The 18,646-nt window shown below is 47.4% G+C and overlaps 1 protein-coding gene across 3 annotated transcripts in view; it reads left to right on the top strand.

Annotated features, from left to right (window-relative positions):
• Positions 1-353: 353 nt before the first annotated feature.
• The window catches only part of RASGRP2 (RAS guanyl releasing protein 2), a 179,143-nt gene continuing 160,850 nt past the window's right edge, over positions 354-18,646 (top strand). The window contains exon 1 of one of the 3 annotated variants that reach the window (XM_056527439.1): positions 354-389. Coding sequence is in view for 1 of the 3 variants with exons in the window: in XM_056527433.1 (XP_056383408.1) it covers positions 11,872-11,886 (15 nt within the window). In the remaining 2 variants the exon portion in view is untranslated. Of the gene's footprint in view, positions 390-719; positions 745-11,837; positions 11,887-18,646 lie in introns of those variants that run through there. The other 2 variants (XM_056527436.1, XM_056527433.1) reach the window with 2 other exon arrangements.

The raw sequence follows: 18,646 nt of genomic DNA, 5'->3' as shown, positions 1-18,646 counted from the left end.
TAAGCTTTTTCATGTGTGAAGCTGCTGGTAAAGGTGGTGAAGGGGGTTGCGGGGACATGTCTCTCTCCATGTTTTGCTATGCCCCCTCATAATTACTTGTTATGCCCAGGGCTCAAGTCCTGCAGGAACCTGTTGGAACTGAGTTCCTGCACTTTTTTCACAGCAGGAACACCATTCCCATTAGCAGGAGTCCTGTAGGACCAACTCTTGAGTGGAAATCTTGGGTGAGTTCCCTCACTTTTTTACCCAGGACTTGACCCCTGGTTATGCCCCTAGTACAACTACTATTCATGATGATTTTACTGACTGTAACCTAACCAATAATCACCTAACATTGCTGACTTCTGCCGGTACTAGGAGGCAGCCATTCAGGGATCTGGGACAGATGGGTGAGAGTTGTAATGAAGCTTACATTAGTTCTATTGAGTTCTAGGCAGAGGACACCACAATGAAGGGCTGGGACCTGCACAGAACTTGGTGGTGGTTGTGCCCCCTGGCAGTCTCAGTATGACGGGCAGCGTGAAGGGTGTCACCAGGCTGGGCACCTCCTGGGATCACTCCTCACATGCCAGCAGAGGATGTTGTTTTGTTGGGGGTTAAACGCAATATGTTCATTATCTGTTGCTGTTTCCTGCCCAGATGCTGAGGGAGGAAGTGTAACTCACATTCTACCACAGGAGGGGGGGTCTGGGCGGTGAAAAGTGACACAGAGGGGCTGAGTCCTGTCACAAGCTCTGGACTGAGGTAGGTGCAATGCTGCTCTGCACTCTATACACTGGATATGGCACTGCCCTGCCAGCTGTGCCAGCTGCACCCATCACCAGCCTCAGGGACATGGCACTGCTCTGCCAGCTGCTGCTCTCAGGAGATGCTGGGGGTTGTAGTCGCTGTGCTATGTGCCGGTTGTATATCTATAGGTTGCTTTTTCCCTATACATCCAATTACCACTACTTTCCACCGCAGTGTTTCCCAACCGGGGTGCCTTTACCTATTGCAAAACTACAACTCCCAGCATGCCCGGACAGCCGAAGGCTGTCCGGGCATGCTGGGAGTTGTAGTTTTGCAACAGCTGGAGGCACTCTGGTTGGGAAACACTGTTCTAAGGTGTCACGTTATCTACGATGTTTATGACATGTGGATATATGGCCGTCTGTATTGCTTGTGTTCGATACAAAAATAGCGTATTTGTGTTCATTCTAAATAGTTATAGAGTTGTAGTTTTGCAACAGCTGGAGGCACCCCGGTTGGGAAACACAGTTCTATGGTGTTACAATATCTACTATGTTTATAACATGTCTATATATGGCCGTCTGTATTGCTTGTGTTCTATACAAAAATAGTGTATTTGTGTTCATTCTAAATAGTTGTAGAGTTGTAGTTTTGCAACAGCTGGAGGCACCCCGGTTGAGAAACACAGTTCTATGGAGTTACAATATCTACTATGTTTATAACAGGTGGATATATGGCCATCTGTATTGTGTTTGATACAAAAATAGCATATTTGTGCTCATTCTAAATAGTTGTAGTTGTAGAGTTGTAGTTTTGCAACAGCTGGAGGCACCCCGATTGGGAAACACAGTTCTATGGTGTTACAATATCTACTATGTTTATAACAGGTGGATATATGGCCGTCTGTATTGTGTTCCATACAAAAATAGAGTATTTGTGTTCATTCTAAATAGTTGTAGTTGTAGAGTTGTAGTTTTGCAACAGCTGGAGGCACCCCGGTTGGGAAACACAATTCTATGGTGTTACGGTATCTACTATGTTTATAACATGTGGATATATGGCCGTCTGTATTGCTTGTATTCGATACAATAATAGAGTATTTGTGTTCATTCTATTGGCTGAAGGTTTTTTACAGTAGGGACGTAGTGACATTTGGTGCACGTGCGGTATAAGGGGGAGTTCACACGCACAAATTTTTGCTGCAGATTTATGCTGCCCATTGACTTCAATGGGCAGCACAATCAGCTACGGTAAATCTGCAGAAGAAAATACTCGCGTGTGAACTGACCCTTATACAGCGTTTCCCATCCAGGGTGCCTCCAGCTGTGGCGAAACTGCAACTCCCAGCATGCTCCGGACAGACGAAGTTTTACAAAGGCTGTGGGCATCCTGGTTGGGAAACACTGGTATAGTATAAAACACACAGCTCCATTTATAGTAACATAAGGAAAGTCAAGATCATGGGCGGGGGGCATTTACTAAGATATGTGTGATCTAAGCTCTCTGGACTGGTGTAGTTTTGCCACTTTTTGGTGGTTTTGGTTTAATATATTTATTAATGACCTCGTAGAGGGGTTGAATAGTAAAGTAACAATCTTTGCAGATGATACTAAACTCTGTAAAGCGGTAAACACTATAGAGGACAGTGCACTGTTACAAATGGATCTGGATAGGTTGGAGGTTTGGGCTGGGAAGTGGCAGATGAGGTTCAACACTGATAAATGTAAGGTAATGCACATGGACAGATGACAGACGGACAGACAAAGTTTTACAAAGGCTGTGGGCAACCTGGTTGGGAAACACTGGTATAGTACAAACACACAGCTCCATTTATAGTAACATAAAGAAAGTCAAGATCATGGGCGGGGGGCATTTACTAAGAAATGTGTCATCTAAGCTCTCTGGACTGGTGTAGTTTTGCCACTTTTTGGTGGTTTTTGCGACTTTAAAAAAAAAAAAAAAAAAAGTCGCAGTCGATAAATGTATTACTACTGCACAAGACTGACCTTAAAGGGGTACTCCACCCCTAGACATGATATGTTAGGGGATAAGATGTCTGATCGCGGGGGTCCCGCCGCTTGGGACCCCCGCAATATTGCATGCGGCACCCACCTGTCTCTTGTCCGGAAGCGCTGGAGGGTCTGGGTCGCGACCACGGGAACGAAAGTCCGTGACGTCACGCCCCGTCCCCTCAATGCAAGTCTATGGGAGGGGGCGTGACAGCCGTCACGCCCCCTCCCATAGACTTGCATTGAGGGGACGGGGCGTGATGTCACACGGGGGCAGAGTCGTGACGTCACGGAATTCCGTTCCCGTGGTCACGACCCAGACCCTCCAGCCGATAAGATGTCTAGGGGTGGAGTACCCCTTTAACAGCTGGTCTGTACACTCTTTTTAAAAAAAAAAGGTGTAAACCCTAAAAATTCGCAAAAAATAGCCTGAGATACAGTGCTGCGCCAAAATAAAGACAAATCCACACACAAAAACAGCTCTAAAGACAGTGATAAATGCCCCCCATGGTCTTTTTGTTATTGTCACTTTTGTATGGTTGCATTTAAATGAGGATCACAAATGATAGACTAAGCTCTGCTACATCTATTTGGGGGTAGTGTGCGTAATTTCTTATTTAAAAAAATAAAAAAAATAAAAAAATAAAGGGCGCATTCACACATGCCAAATCTGCCACAGATTTAAAGTTGCAGATCCGAAGTTGTAAAATTATATTATATTACAAAGCGCTTCGTATTTTTGATGGACATGTCAATAAAGTCTGCAACGGGACCCGCACCCTCGCGTCTGAAGCGGATCTGGTATGTGCGAATGCACCCTTATGTTTACACTGCGGAATATCCGCTCGGAGATATTCAGGGTTGGAGTATCGGTCCGAGCGGCCACCGAAATCCTTCAGACCTGCGTCGTCACCATTGACACCAATACAGACTTGCCATACGGATCATAAAACATGATCTTTCTGTCGCCATTTGAATTTCTGCCGCAGAATTGTAGTTAAATGGGCACTGTCACCAACTTTATTTTTTGATATGTTGTAGTACATATGTACTACAACATATCTCTAATATACTTTTATTATTATTATTATTTTTTTTATTAAAATGCTTTAATTTACATTTGAAAACCGGCCACTAGGGGTCTCCCTCCTAGTGGCCGGCTGCAGCCTGGCGTGACGTCACGCCTGAAAAAGGACTGATGCGGCCGGGCATCGGTCCCTTTTCATTCAGCCTGCGCTCGCTCCCTGCCTGTCAATCAGACAGGCAGGAAGCGAGCGCATTGGCTCCCCGGCCACTGGCTGGGAGGCCACTCCTCCCGCACATCGTCGCCGCCTCGTCGCCGCCGCTGTCCCTGCACTCCCGCTGCCGGACTCTGCAGTAAGTGTGATGAGGGAACGGGGTATGCGGGAGGGGGGTTTGTGATGGAGGGAACGGGGTATGAGGGGGGAGGGAGACGGAGGGAACGGGCTAGCGCAGCATGTAACTAATAGTTTATCTACACAGGGTGCCTCCAGCTGTTTCAATATTACAACTCCCAGCATGCCCTGACAGCCAGTAGATGTCAGGGCAAGCTGGGAGTTGTAGTGGTGAAACAGCTGGAGGCACCCTGTGTAGATGAACTAAGGGCGGAAGTCCCCCCCTAGCAGGCATCAGTGACGTGGTGCCTGCTGGGGAAGTCTGCCTGGTAGTGAGCACACTGCCAGGCAGACAAAAGGCATTTTTAATATAGTAAAAATTTAAAGCAGGGAGGGGGTTAGGGATAGATTTGCAATAGGCAGGGACAGAAAAAAAATAGGATGGTGGGAGCTACCCTTTAAAGACCCATTCACACCAATGCTAGACTGGTGCAGCGTGATCTCCGAACGGAATTTCTGATCGGATTTCTGCACGGAGATCCCGTAGGTCTTAGGACTTTCCGATTTGTCATATGATTCTGAATTTGCAAGGACTTATTGGGATATTACTGATACGAGGCATAGACAGCTGTAAATGTGTGATAACATACTGGGGAATTACTGATGTGTTCTTCCTGGATATAGTCGCTATAACGGGGGTTAACACATTGCGTAAGCAGCCCACGTTGTGATAATGTTATGACATTGTATTGACACCCTAGGTGCTGACCGTGGGGTCCCCTGTACTGTGGAGGGCAGGATTGGTTGTTATTTACGGACCATATAACACACACATAAACGTTGAGCGTCACCTAAATGTTTTTATAGTTATATCAGAAATAAAAGAGGATAAAAACGAGAGACAGGGGGCGCTCCCTTTATAATAGGTAAAAGATCTATAGAGCCCTCCACCGCAACTAGGTGAAATTACCCGTTGGTCCAAGTCTCTGTGGAGGATCAATGGGTCGAGATATAAGAAAGCTGCTGCACTCAGACCGGGACTGGACTCTTAGCAGGAAGAACCAGTATTTACGACACGAAAATCTCAAAGAGAGGCAAAAGCGGTCTTATTAGGTGCTGCTTAGGAGATCACAAAACGAAGAGACTCAAGCCAGCACAGGACAAGTAGTTTTTATTTGCAAAAAGGACAACGCGTTTCGGCACGTACAAAGTGCCTTCCTCAGTTCCAAACGTGTAACAGCACTCGTCAATTGCTGAAGAGATACTTGTAAGGAGTCCTGTGTGTTGTGGCGCTGGCGTGGTCAGCTGTTACACGTTTGGACCTGAGGAAGGCACTTTGTGTGTGCCGAAACGCGTTGTCCTTTTTGCAAATAAAAACTACTTTGTCCTGTGCTGGCTTGAGTCTCTTCGTTTTGTGATCTCCTAAGCAGCGCCTCATAAGACCGCTTTTGCCTCTCTTTGAGATTTTCGTGTCGTTTATAGTTATATAGCACATTTAACATTGTTATGAGTACGAAATGACACAAGGTGTCCTGTGTAGTCAATGACTAGTCACAATCTCATGACTATTCACCCTGAGGGTGCCATTATTACAAGGACAGCCTATTGATTTCATTGTGCACTGTATAATACTTTGCATTTATATATATATATATATATATATATATATATATATATATATATATATATATATAGTAAATTTGAGTAGCCGTATTAGTCCGGTGATGCAGATGCAAATCAAAAAATGTTGCAGTATCTTGTAATACCTTTTTTATTGGAATTTTAACAGAATTTTGTGGACAAGCTTTTGGGATTCCTCCCTTTATCAAGTCCAAAGCCAAATCTAAGCTTACAAGCAGAAGGCACAGGTTACAGCTCACAAATATGCAGGGGTTAAGACAAATGTGAATTTGAGCTTCTTATCTCATTATCAAAATTTCTTATAACCTGTGCTATAGACTGGATTCTCTTTTGCGTCTCAATGTGTCCTGCTTAATTATCAGTCTCCCCCCTGCTCCCCCCTCCCTTCCCCTTTTTCTCATCCTTATCTATTTAGTCTATGTTCCTATAGCAGGATAATTTATGGCCCATCTTAGTGTGAATTCTCCACATCTATAGAAACATAGAATGTGTCTGCAGATAAGAACCATTTGGCCCATCTAGTCTGCCCAATAATCTGAATACTATCAATAGTCCCTGGCCCTATCTTATATGAAGGATAGCCTTATGCCTATCTCTATCTTATATGAAGGATAGCCTTATGCTTATCTCTATCTTATATGAAGGATAGCCTTATGCCTATCCCTATCTTATATGAAGGACAGCCTTATGCCTATCTCTATCTTATATGAAGGATAGCTTTATGCCTATCTCTATCTTATATGAAGGATGGCCTTATACCTATCTCTATCTTATATGAAGGATAGCATTATGCCTATCTCTATCTTATATGAAGGATAGCCTTATGCTTATCTCTATCTTATATGAAGAATAGCCTTATACTTATCCCATGCATGCTTAATCTCCTTCACTGTATTTGCAGCGACCACTTCTACAGGAAGGCTATTCCATGCATCCACTACTCTCTCAGTAAAGTAATACTTCCAGATATTACTTTTAAACCTTTGCCCCTCTAATCTAAAGTATGTCCTCTTGTGGTAGTTTTTCTTCTTTTAAATATGCTCTCCTCCTTTACCGTGTTGATTCCCTTTATGTATTTAAAAGTCTCTATCATATCCCCTCTGTCTCTTCTTTCTTCTATACATGTTAAGGTCCTTTAACTTTTCCTGGTAAGTTTTATCCTGCAATCCATGTACTAGTTTAGTATCTTCTCTGAACTCTCTCTAGAGTATCTATATCCTTCTGGAGATACGGCCTCCAGTACTGCGCACAATACTCCAAGTGAGGTCTCATCAGTGTTCTGTACAGCGGCATGAGCACTTCTCTCTTTCTACTGCTTATACCTCTCCCTATACATCTATCGTCTTAACCCCTGCATATTTGTGAGATGTAACCTGTATCTTCTGCTTGTGAGCTTAGATTTGCTTTTAACTTGATAAAGGGAGGAATCCCAAAAGCTTCTCTACAAAATTCTGCGTGCGCCCATAGCAACAGAAAAGCGGAGCAGCGAGGAAGAGGACGCGCGCTCGCATGGTAAGTTACCTGTATGTTGTATGTCATCTTCAGTGTTCCGAGCACCACTCCTCCAGTCCCAGGACCTACTGCTATGGTCTATAGGCCATAGCAGATCGTGACCCCGAAGTGGTGGTCGGAACACTGAAGTGGGGCAGTACACAGACATACAGCCTCCAGCCATACACTGTATATGGCTGGAGGCTGTATGTCTGTGGGGGAACTATACTGCATCTAATGTGGGGGAACTGTACTGCGTACCTAATGTGGGGGAACTGTACTGCGTACCTAATGTGGGGGAACTGTACTGCACCTAATGTGGGTAGCTATACTGCACCTAATGTGGAGAACTATACTGCACCTAATGTGGGGAACTATACTGCACATAATGTGGGGACCTATACTGCACCTAATGTGTAGAACTATACTGCACCTAATGTGGGGAGCTATACTGCACCTAATGTGGGGAACTATACTGCACCTAATGTGGGGAGCTATACTGCACCTAATGTGTAGAACTATACTGCACCTAATGTGGGGAGCTGTTACGCCTAGCGCTCCGGGTCCCCGCTCCTCCCCGGAGCGCTCACGGCGTCTTTCTCCCTGCAGCTCCCCGGTCAGTCCCGCTGACCGGGAGCGCTGCACTGTCATGGCCGTTGGGGACGCGATTCGCACAGCGGGACGCGCCCGCTCGCGAATCGCGTCCCAGGTCACTTACCCGTTCCCGTCCCCTGGTGTCATGTGCTGGCGCGCGCGGCTCCGCTCTCTAGGGCGCGCGCGCGCCAGCTCCCTGAGACTTAAAGGGCCAGTGCACCAATGATTGGTGCCTGGCCCAATTAGCTTAATTGGATTCCACCTGGTCCCTGACTATATCTAACCTCCTCCCATGCACTCCCTTGCCGGATCTTGTTGCCCTTGTGCCTAGTGAAAGCGTTTTGTGTGTTTAAAGCCTGTGTACCAGAACTTCTGCTATCTCCCCTGACTACGAACCTTGCCGCCTGCCCCCGACCTTCTGCTACGTCCGACTTTGCTTCTGCCTACTCCCTTGTACCTCGCCTATCTTCAGCAGTCAGAGAGGTGAGCCGTTGCTAGTGGATACGACCTGGTCACTACCGCCGCAGCAAGACCATCCCGCTTTGCGGCGGGCTCTGGTGAAAACCTGTAGTGGCTTAGAACCGGTCCACTAGCGCGGTCCTCGCCATCCCTCTCTGGCACAGAGGATCCAGTACATGCCAGCCGGCATCGTGACAGTAGATCCGGCCATGGATCCCGCTGACGTCCCTCTGCCTTATATCTCTGATATCACCACGGTGGTCGCCCAGCAATCCCGACAGATCGCCCATCTAACCCACCAGCTGTCGGAAGTATTCACCATTGTGCAGCAACTTCAGTCGCAACTTCAGCAGCAATCATCTCCTCCGCCAGCTCCTGCACCCCTTCCGCAGCGAGTGGCCACTCCTAGCCTCCGCCTGTCCTTGCCGGACAAATTTAATGGGGACTCTAAGTTTTGCCGTGGCTTCCTTTCGCAATGTTCTCTGCACTTGGAGATGATGTCGGACCAGTTTCCTACTGAAAGGTCTAAGGTGGCTTTCGTAGTCAGCCTTCTGTCTGGAAAAGCTCTGTCATGGGCCACACCGCTCTGGGACCGCAATGACCCCGTCACTGCCTCTGTACACTCCTTCTTCTCGGAAATTCGAAGTGTCTTTGAGGAACCTGCCCGAGCCTCTTCTGCTGAGACTGCCCTGCTGAACCTGGTCCAGGGTAATTCTTCCGTTGGCGAGTACGCCATACAATTCCGTACTCTTGCTTCTGAACTTTCCTGGAATAATGAGGCCCTCTGCGCGACCTTTAAAAAAGGCCTATCCAGCAACATTAAAGATGTTCTGGCCGCACGAGAAACTCCTGCTAATCTACATGAACTCATTCATCTAGCCACTCGCATTGACATGCGTTTTTCTGAGAGACATCAAGAGCTCCGCCAGGAAAAAGACTTAGATCTCTGGACACCTCTCCCACAGTCTCCACTGCAATCTGCGCCTAGGCCTCCCGCCGAGGAAGCCATGCAAGTGGATCGGTCTCGCCTGACCCTGGAAGAGAGGAATCGCCGTAAGCAAGAGAATCTTTGTCTGTACTGTGCCAGTACCGAACATTTTTTGGTGGATTGCCCTATCCGTCCTCCACGTCTGGGAAACGCACGCTCGCACCCAGCTCTCGTGGGTGTGGCGTCTCTGGATGCTAAGTCGGCTTCTCCACGTCTCACGGTGCCTGTACGGATTTCTACTTCAGCCAGCTCTTCCCTCTCAGCCGTGGCCTGCCTGGACTCTGGTGCTTCTGGGAATTTTATTCGGGAGTCCTTGTTGAATAAATTCTGCATTCCGGTGACCCGTCTTGTCAAGCCACTCCACATTTCCGCGGTCAACGGAGCCAGGTTGGATTGCACCGTGCGTTACCGTACGGAGCCCCTCCTAATGTGCATCGGATCTCATCACGAGAAAATTGAATTTTTTGTCCTTCCCAATTGCACTTCCGAAGTTCTCCTTGGACTACCCTGGCTTCTACACCATTCCCCAACCCTGGACTGGTCCACTGGGGGGATCAAGAGTTGGGGTCCCTCTTGTTCCAAGGACTGCCTTAAACCAGTTCCCAGTACTCCCTGCCGTGACCCTGTGGTTCCTCCTGTATCCGGTCCCCCTAAAGTCGTTAGGGACTCTGCCTGCCACAGAAAATGCCTCTCCCCCCCTCCCAGTCCCTTCAGGCAAGCCTCTGTGGTCCCTCATGGCTCCCGTCCTTGTGTCTCCCTGCCCCGTGCCAAGCTTCACCCTCTGCCCTCCCTCCCCATTCCTACTCCTGCTGTACTGCCTGCCATTGAGGAAACCATCCATTCCTTCCCGGTGTCCTCATCCCAGGGGAGGCAGTCACCGGACAAAAAAAAGGGGAGACCTAAGGGGGGGGGTACTGTTACGCCTAGCGCTCCGGGTCCCCGCTCCTCCCCGGAGCGCTCACGGCGTCTTTCTCCCTGCAGCTCCCCGGTCAGTCCCGCTGACCGGGAGCGCTGCACTGTCATGGCCGTTGGGGACGCGATTCGCACAGCGGGACGCGCCCGCTCGCGAATCGCGTCCCAGGTCACTTACCCGTTCCCGTCCCCTGGTGTCATGTGCTGGCGCGCGCGGCTCCGCTCTCTAGGGCGCGCGCGCGCCAGCTCCCTGAGACTTAAAGGGCCAGTGCACCAATGATTGGTGCCTGGCCCAATTAGCTTAATTGGATTCCACCTGGTCCCTGACTATATCTAACCTCCTCCCATGCACTCCCTTGCCGGATCTTGTTGCCCTTGTGCCTAGTGAAAGCGTTTTGTGTGTTTAAAGCCTGTGTACCAGAACTTCTGCTATCTCCCCTGACTACGAACCTTGCCGCCTGCCCCCGACCTTCTGCTATGTCCGACTTTGCTTCTGCCTACTCCCTTGTACCTCGCCTATCTTCAGCAGTCAGAGAGGTGAGCCGTTGCTAGTGGATACGACCTGGTCACTACCGCCGCAGTAAGACCATCCCGCTTTGCGGCGGGCTCTGGTGAAAACCTGTAGTGGCTTAGAACCGGTCCACTAGCGCGGTCCTCGCCATCCCTCTCTGGCACAGAGGATCCACTACCTGCCAGCCGGCATCGTGACAGGAGCTATACTGCACCTGATGTGTAGAACTATACTGCACATAATGTGGGGAGCTATACTGCACCTAATGTGTAGAACTATACTGCACCTAATGTGGAGAACTATACTGCACCTAATGTGGGGAGCTATACTGCACCTAATGTGTAGAACTATACTGCACCTAATGTGGAGAGCTATACTGCACCTAATGTGTAGAACTATACTGCACCTAATGTGGGGAACTATACTGCACCTAATGTGTAGAACTATACTGCACCTAATGTGGGGAACTATACTGCACCTAATGTGGGGAACTATACTGCACCTAATGCGGGGAGCTATACTGCACCTAATATGTTTATGTGGTAATAGGGGGGGGGGGGGTGGCGCCACAAGGTTAGCTCGCACAGGGCTCCTGAACACCTAAGGCCGGCCCTGGGTAACAGGGTGTGATAAGGGCAGATGTTGTTACCCTAGGGACAGATGGCATTAACCCCTTGTATGCATGATGTCAGGGCGTGGTTTATCCTCGATACCACCCGAAGGTATACCGCTGGATCCTGGGCTGGGCACGGGGGCAATAATGACTCTGAATCCAAGTTATGGATAACAGTATCTTTACTGAGGCTAGACAGATGGTAAAGTCTATACAGTTCAGCCAGGGCCCATGGAGGTGACCAGTGACTCAGAGACTGGGCTTGTTGGGACTTGTAGTAGATGGGGTCAATTTAATGCAGGACACGTTGACTTGACAAATTATGACTGTGACTGACTTGACTTGACTGATGACTGACAATACTGAGACTGTGGTTAGTTGTGGCTGCAGACTGGACTTGAGGCCTCCTGTGACTCTGGACACTCTCTAGGACTAGACTTGACCTCAGCAGAGACTTGTAAGGAAAGAGAGAAGCTCCACCCAGGGCTTATATGGGGGAGACTAGCAGGAAAGCCCATAGGTCACCCCTGGGATCACCTGGTCAATAGTACCTCCGGGGTAACAATCACATGACAAGTCACATGGTAAACAGTCTTAAAATGACAACGCTTTCTGAACACATTACATGGTATAATACATTAGAAATATATTTACATTGGGAAACAGATACAAGGGGGCCAGGGGACACTGTAGGGAGGCTGCCTGACAGGGCAGCAAGGGTACGGGGTAACACCTCCTGTACTGGGCCGCCTCCAACGCTTCCGGACAAGAAACAGGTGGGTGCCGCATGCAATATTGCGGGGGTCCCCAGTGGCGGGACCCCCGCGATCAGACATCTTATCCCCTATCCTTTGGATAGGGGATAAGATGTCTAGGGTTGGAGTACCCCTTTAAGCAGCCTGGAGATTTCAGAGAGCCCCGGGAGTCGAACCTCTTGCGATCACTTATCTCTGATCCTGTGAATAGGGGATAAATGACTAAAAAGTTCAGTTCCCTGGACTACCCCTTTAGTCACTGCTTGAGATTTATCACAATTTCTGCATTTTTGTTTGTCCACCTGCTTTCTGAGGATTGACTAAAGGTTCTCAATGGGACTGGGGGATCTGTGGAGTTTCTCTGCTATGGACCCAAAATTTCAATATTTTGTTAATCGAGCCACTTAGTTATGACGTTTTCCTTGTGACATTGTGCTCCATTATGCTAAAGAAAGCATTGTTCATCACCAAACTGCTCCTGGATGGATAGGAGATGATCTTGAAGATTGTTTAGATCCCATTCTTCATTCATGGCTGTATCCTTAGGCAAAATTGTGAGCGAGCCCACTCCTATTGACGAAGAGCCACCCCACACATGATGGTGATGCTTTAATGTAAGCATGACATAGGGCTCATGATAACGTTCACCTTTTCTTCTCCAGACATTGATTCTTCTACATGTCCCAAACAGTCTGAAGGGGGCCTCATCAGAGAAAATAATTTTACCCCAGTCCTCTGCAGTCCAAATCCTGTACAGGGGTAAAGTCATGTCAAAATGCTCCACAAAGGTGTTTATGTGTTATGACCTTATGGTGGCACAATGTGTAAAATAAAAAAAAAAGTAAAGTAAAAAGAAAAAAACAAAAAAACAAACAGAAGAAGAACATAGCTACCAATAATTAGCCAACCCAAAGCTTTTGGATGCACTTTTTGCCCTAAAGGGGCACTCTGGTAATAAGCATTTTTTAATAACATGCCCAAACTGTCTGCTTGAAAGAAAGAAAGTTGGTACTTTCTACCAAGCTCCTCCACTGCCTCCAGTATCCCTTCTTATGACCTCTACCATGCTCTTCCTCCTGGTACTGAGGCCCAATAGGTCAACCAATCACCTGTTGAGGTAGGACACTGATTCGACCATTGATTGACTCAGCAGCAATGTGACGTATTGGGTCCCAGCACAGGAAGAGGAGAGTGCTGAATATTGGGTCCAATGATACCAGAGGCAGCAGGGAAGTGCAGATGAAGGTATAGGCTTTTTTTTTTTTGTTTAACCTGTTAACAACTGTGGACGTCTATACTTATCCATATGCCGTTAACAGGGTATGACGCGGGCTGCCGACTCTAGCCCGCGTCATACCGGCTGGCCCCCAGCTGATTTCTGTAGCTGGGGGCCGGCGTTAATAGCCGACATGCGGCTCTTAACCCTTTAGATCGCCACTTTAGGTGCCTTTATCCCGTCCCTGGAGGGGATCGCTCCCCCACAGTGCGATCGAGCGGGGGTGGGGGGCGGGGGTTGGATGGGCAATTTACTTCTGAGATAACCTGAGGGCTTACCTCTCCTTCACTGCTGGCTCCAGTCCTGAGAAGGATAAAGCCTGGCAGGGCAAGGCTTTATCAATCGAGCGCAGAGCACACAGATCAATGTGGTTTTATGAAACCACATTGATCTGTTTGAGGAATCAAATAATACCTCCCAGAAGTCCCCTAAGAGGAGTAAAAGTATAAAAAAAAAAGTTTCAAAACACACACCTTAACCCTTCCTTAAATGTTTAAATCCCCCCCTTTTCCCAAACTCCATATAAACATAATAAAATTAAACATATGTGGTAGCGCTGCATGCATAAATGTCCGAACTATAAAAATATATCCGCACAAATATGCACGGAAACCGCACGGTCAATGGCGCAAAAAAATTCCAAAGTCCAAAATAGCGTATTTTTGGTCACTTTCTATACCATAAAAAATGAATAAAAAGCGATCAAAAAGTCCATCAAAACAAAAATGGTACCGATAAAAAATCAGATCACGGCACAAAATATGAGCCCTCAGCCCAGTATGCAAAAAAATAAAAAAGTTATAGGGGTCAGAAGATGACAATTTTAAATGTATACATTTTCGTGCATGTAGTTATGATTTTTTCCAGAAGTATGACAAAATCACACCTATATAAGTAGGGTATCAATTTAATCGTATGGACCTACAGAATAAAGATATTTTTTTACTGAAAAATGTACTGCGTAGAAACAGAAGCCCCCAAAATTTACAAAATGGCGTATTTTCTTCAATTTTGTCGTACAATGATTTTTTCTTCCCGTTTCACTGTAGATTTTTGACTAAAATGACTGACGTCATTACAAAGTAGAATTGGTGGCGCCAAAAAAAAAAGCCCTCATATGGTTTTGCAAAATTGAAAGGGTTATGATTTTTAAAAGGTAAGGAGGAAAAAACGAAAGAGCAAAAACAGAAAAACACTTGGTCCTTAAGGGGTTAAGCAAGGAGCCTGGGCATTTTTTTTTTTTTTTTACTTCTTCTGTGGAGTACCCGTTTAAAGTGAAAAACTGTTATATCTTTTTCATTAAAAATTTTCTCCAATAATACAAAAACTAAATATTACATAAAAATAAAGCCATATGTATCATAGAACAAAAAAGCTCAAATTTGTTCAATATTGACTAAAATTCCATATAAAGGACATTTAGGCAGAGTTCACACATTGTGTAATAAAAAACAAAGAACTGAAGTTAAATAGCAAAAACTGCCGTATTTTTTAAAGGGGTTATCCATATCCATTAATTGAGTTTAGTACTTACCTGCCAGACAGTAATGGACATGTGAAGAAGGATCCGAGCTTGTCTTGGAGCTAAAGAAATATGACCTGATGAAGCGAGGGCCCCCTTGCAAAACGCGTTGTCTATATCACTGCTAACCAATAAAATAGTGTGTTTTTAAAAATACACTCGGAATTCTGTATACTTCACTGAAACCCTTTGCCTAGAGATTCGGCCATCCAACCCTCCAAGGTGCAAAAAGGCCTCCATTTTTTTACCCACGGAGAGGCAAGCTTGGAGCCCCTCTGCACGCATACTGTTTGAAGAGATACTGTTATGGTAAATGTTTTGATCGGTCGGGCCTGGGTGCTGAGACCCTCACTGGTCGCTAGAACAAGCTCAGCTAGGCTTCTCTCCCCATCTCACTCCTTGCTGCAGGGGACTATAGAAAGTGTATGGCGCCTGTCATCTGCATAGAGGACAGAGACGATAATACAAACACGTTGAGCGCTTCTCCCAACTCCTTTTACTGATCAGTAAATCAGTAAAACTTCTTACGTGTTTCTATGACACATCAAACGTTTTTTAAATTACTATAATATACAGTAATGTATATTTGTAATAAACATTGGTTTAAAAATGTTATATATTTTTGGGTGAAAAAATCCTGGCTTGTTCCTGCAGCTGTGTCTCTGAGCAGACAAAATACAAAAAGATTGGGTGGACAAGTAGGGCTCTGTTCACTGAGGACAAGCAGGGCTCTGTGCACTGAGGACAAGCAGGGCTCTGTACACTGAGGACAAGTAGGGCTCTGTACACAGGAAAAGCAGGGCTCTGTACACTGAGGAAAAGCAGGGCTCTGTACACTGAGGAAAAGCAGGGCTCTGTACACTGAGGAAAAGCAGGGCTCTGTACACTGAGGAAAAGCAGGGCTCTGTACACTGAGGAAAAGCAGGGCTCTGTACACTGAGGACAAGCAGGGCTCTGTACACTGAGGACAAGCAGGGCTCTATACACTGAGGACAAGCAGGGCTCTGTTCACTGAGGGCAAGCAGGGCTCTGTACACTGAGGACAAGCAGGGCTCTGTACAATCAGGACAAGCAGGGCTCTGTGCACTGAGGACAAGCAGGGCCCTATACACTGAGGGCAAGCGGGGCTCTGTACACTGAGGACAGGCAGGGCTCTGTACAATCAGGACAAGCAGGGCTATGTACACTGAGGACAAGCAGGGCTCTGTACAATCAGGACAAGCAGGGCCCTGTACACTGAGGACAAGCGGGGCTCTGTACACTGAGGACAGGCAGGGCTATTTGCACTGAGGACAAGCAGGGCTCTGTACACTGAAGACAAACAGGGCTCTGTGCATTGAGGGAAAGTGGGGCTCTGTGCTGTGAAGACATGACTAGGGGAGATTCTAGCTGCCTGTCCCCGACCATACAACCCAACTCAACCAATAATGACAGACATGTCTGGATGGTGCAAAGGCCACAGCAGCCCTATTTTTATTAAATAACAATTAAAACATTGTGCCATGAATATAACTTGTATGAACATCATACAAAAACAACCATATATAACATATAACTCTTTAGAACCCAAAACGTTAACAGAAGACCCAGAGGCACCGTCCACTTTGTTTCACCAACATGAATCTCTGGGGCCTCCTACTCTTACTCCCGGCCGACAAACACCTGGCCTGGGAGCACCACCTTCAGAGCCCTGTATCCCTCCCTGGGCCCCCCATGGCCACAGGAACCATACCACCGGGGCGTATATCCTCCACGCCCCACTTTACTCCCGATCCACAGTACCTGATGCCTCCAGATACTTCTCCTGCCCCATCCACTGCTGCGATATAAAAGGATACCACAAGGGAGGGTGGGCGGGAATCCTCTTCGTCTGTGCAGACTAACTGCCTGACTCCTCTTCTTCCTCCCTTGTTTTATACCCTTTGACTCCTCCTACCTTTCCCTCACATTATTCCCCTCACATTCCTTTAGCCTTCTATTAACCCTTCCTTGCCTGGCCATAATCCCCCTGTCATGTTCCCCTCCATTGCGATCCTCTGCATTCCAGGGTTTACTAACATCGCTCTGGGCAGTGAGAACAAGCAGGGCTCTGTACATTGAGGACAAGCAGTGCTCTGTCCAGGCAGGGCTCTGTGCACTGAGGACAAGCAGGGCTCTATACACTGAAGACAAGCTGGGCTCTGTGCGCTGAGGACAAGCAGGGCTCTGTGCACTGAAGACAAACAGGGCTCTCTACACTGAGGACAAGCAGGGCTCTGTGCAGTGAGGACAAGCAGGGCTCTGTGCAGTGAGGACAAGCAGGGCTATGTGCGTTGAGGACAAGCAGGGCTCTGTGCAGTGAGGGCAAGCAGGCCTCTGTACACTTAGGACAAACAGGGCTATGTACACTGATGACAAGCAGGGCTCTGTGCACTGAGGAAAAGCAGGACTATCTGCAGTGAGAACAAGCAGGTCTCTGTGCAGTGAAGAAAAAACAGAGCTCTGTGCTGTGAAGACAAGCAGGGCTCTGGGCAGTGAGTACAAGCAGGGCTCTGTTCACTGAGGACAAGCAGGGCTCTCTGCAGTGAGGACAAGCAGGTCACTGCAATTAAGAAAAAAACAGGGCTCTGTGCTGTGAAGACAAGCGGGGCTTTGTACACTGAGGACAAGCAGGGCTCTGTACACTGAGGACAAGCAGGGCTCTGTACACTGAGGACAAGCATGGCTCTGTACACTGAGGCACTGAGGACAAGCAGGGCTCTGTACACTGATACAAGCAGGGCTCTATACACTGAGGACAAGCTGGGCTCTGTACACTGAGGATAAGCAGGGCTCTTTGTACTGAGGACAAGCAGGGCTCTGTTTACTAAGGACAAGCAGGGCTCTGTGCAGTGAAGACAAACAGGGCTCTGTACACTGAGGACAAGCAGAGCTCTGTGCAGTGAGGACAAGCAGGGCTCTGCACACTGAGGACAAGCAGGGCTCTGAACACTGAGGACAAGCAGGGCTCTGTGCAGTGAGGACAAGCAGGGCTCTGCGCAGTGAGGACAAGCAGGGCTCTGCACACTGAGGAGAAACAGGGCTCTGTGCAGTAAGGACAAGCAGGGCTCTGTGCAGTGAGGACAAGCAGGGCTCTGCACACTGAGGACAAGCAGGGCTCTGTACACTGAGGACAAGCAGGGCTCTGTACACTGAGGACAAGCAGGGCTCTGTACACTGAGGAAAAGCAGGGCTCTGTACACTGAGGACAAGCAGGGCTCTGTACACTGAGGACAAGCAGGCCTCTGTACACTAAGGACAAGCCAGGCTGTGTACACTGAGGACAAGCAGGGCTCTAAACTAAGGGCAAGCAGCAGGGCTCTGTATGCTGAGGACAAGCAGGGCTCTTTATGCTGAGGACAAGCAGGGCTCTGTGCACTGAGGTTCTGTGAAACGCCCCGGCTCACATAACAGGATGATTGACAAGCCAGGAGCCTATGCTTCCTGTATTTGGTTCCCTAACAGAGACACACAGGAAATAGCTGCAGGGACAGCATTTTTCACTCAACAATATAATTTTTTTTTTTAAACCAATGTATATTACAAATATACATATAATGGTATTATCTACATTATATAAAAAGTTTTTGGAAACGACAGGTACACTTTAGACTTGGACCTACTGTGATGTGTTTTCTTCAGCTTTGAGAAAGGTTGGGTTTTCCATTGCATCGACAAAAGTTTGGTTTTAGGATTGTACCGAAAGATCCCGGTTTCATGACAATAAGCTCCAAAATGTGTCTACAAATATCTGCCTATGATTTTCTCTCTGG

This window comes from Hyla sarda, chromosome 6 (assembly GCF_029499605.1).
Source record: "Hyla sarda isolate aHylSar1 chromosome 6, aHylSar1.hap1, whole genome shotgun sequence".
In the NCBI taxonomy this organism is placed as follows: Eukaryota; Metazoa; Chordata; class Amphibia; order Anura; family Hylidae; genus Hyla; species Hyla sarda.
This window is presented reverse-complemented; position numbering and strand designations above follow the sequence as displayed.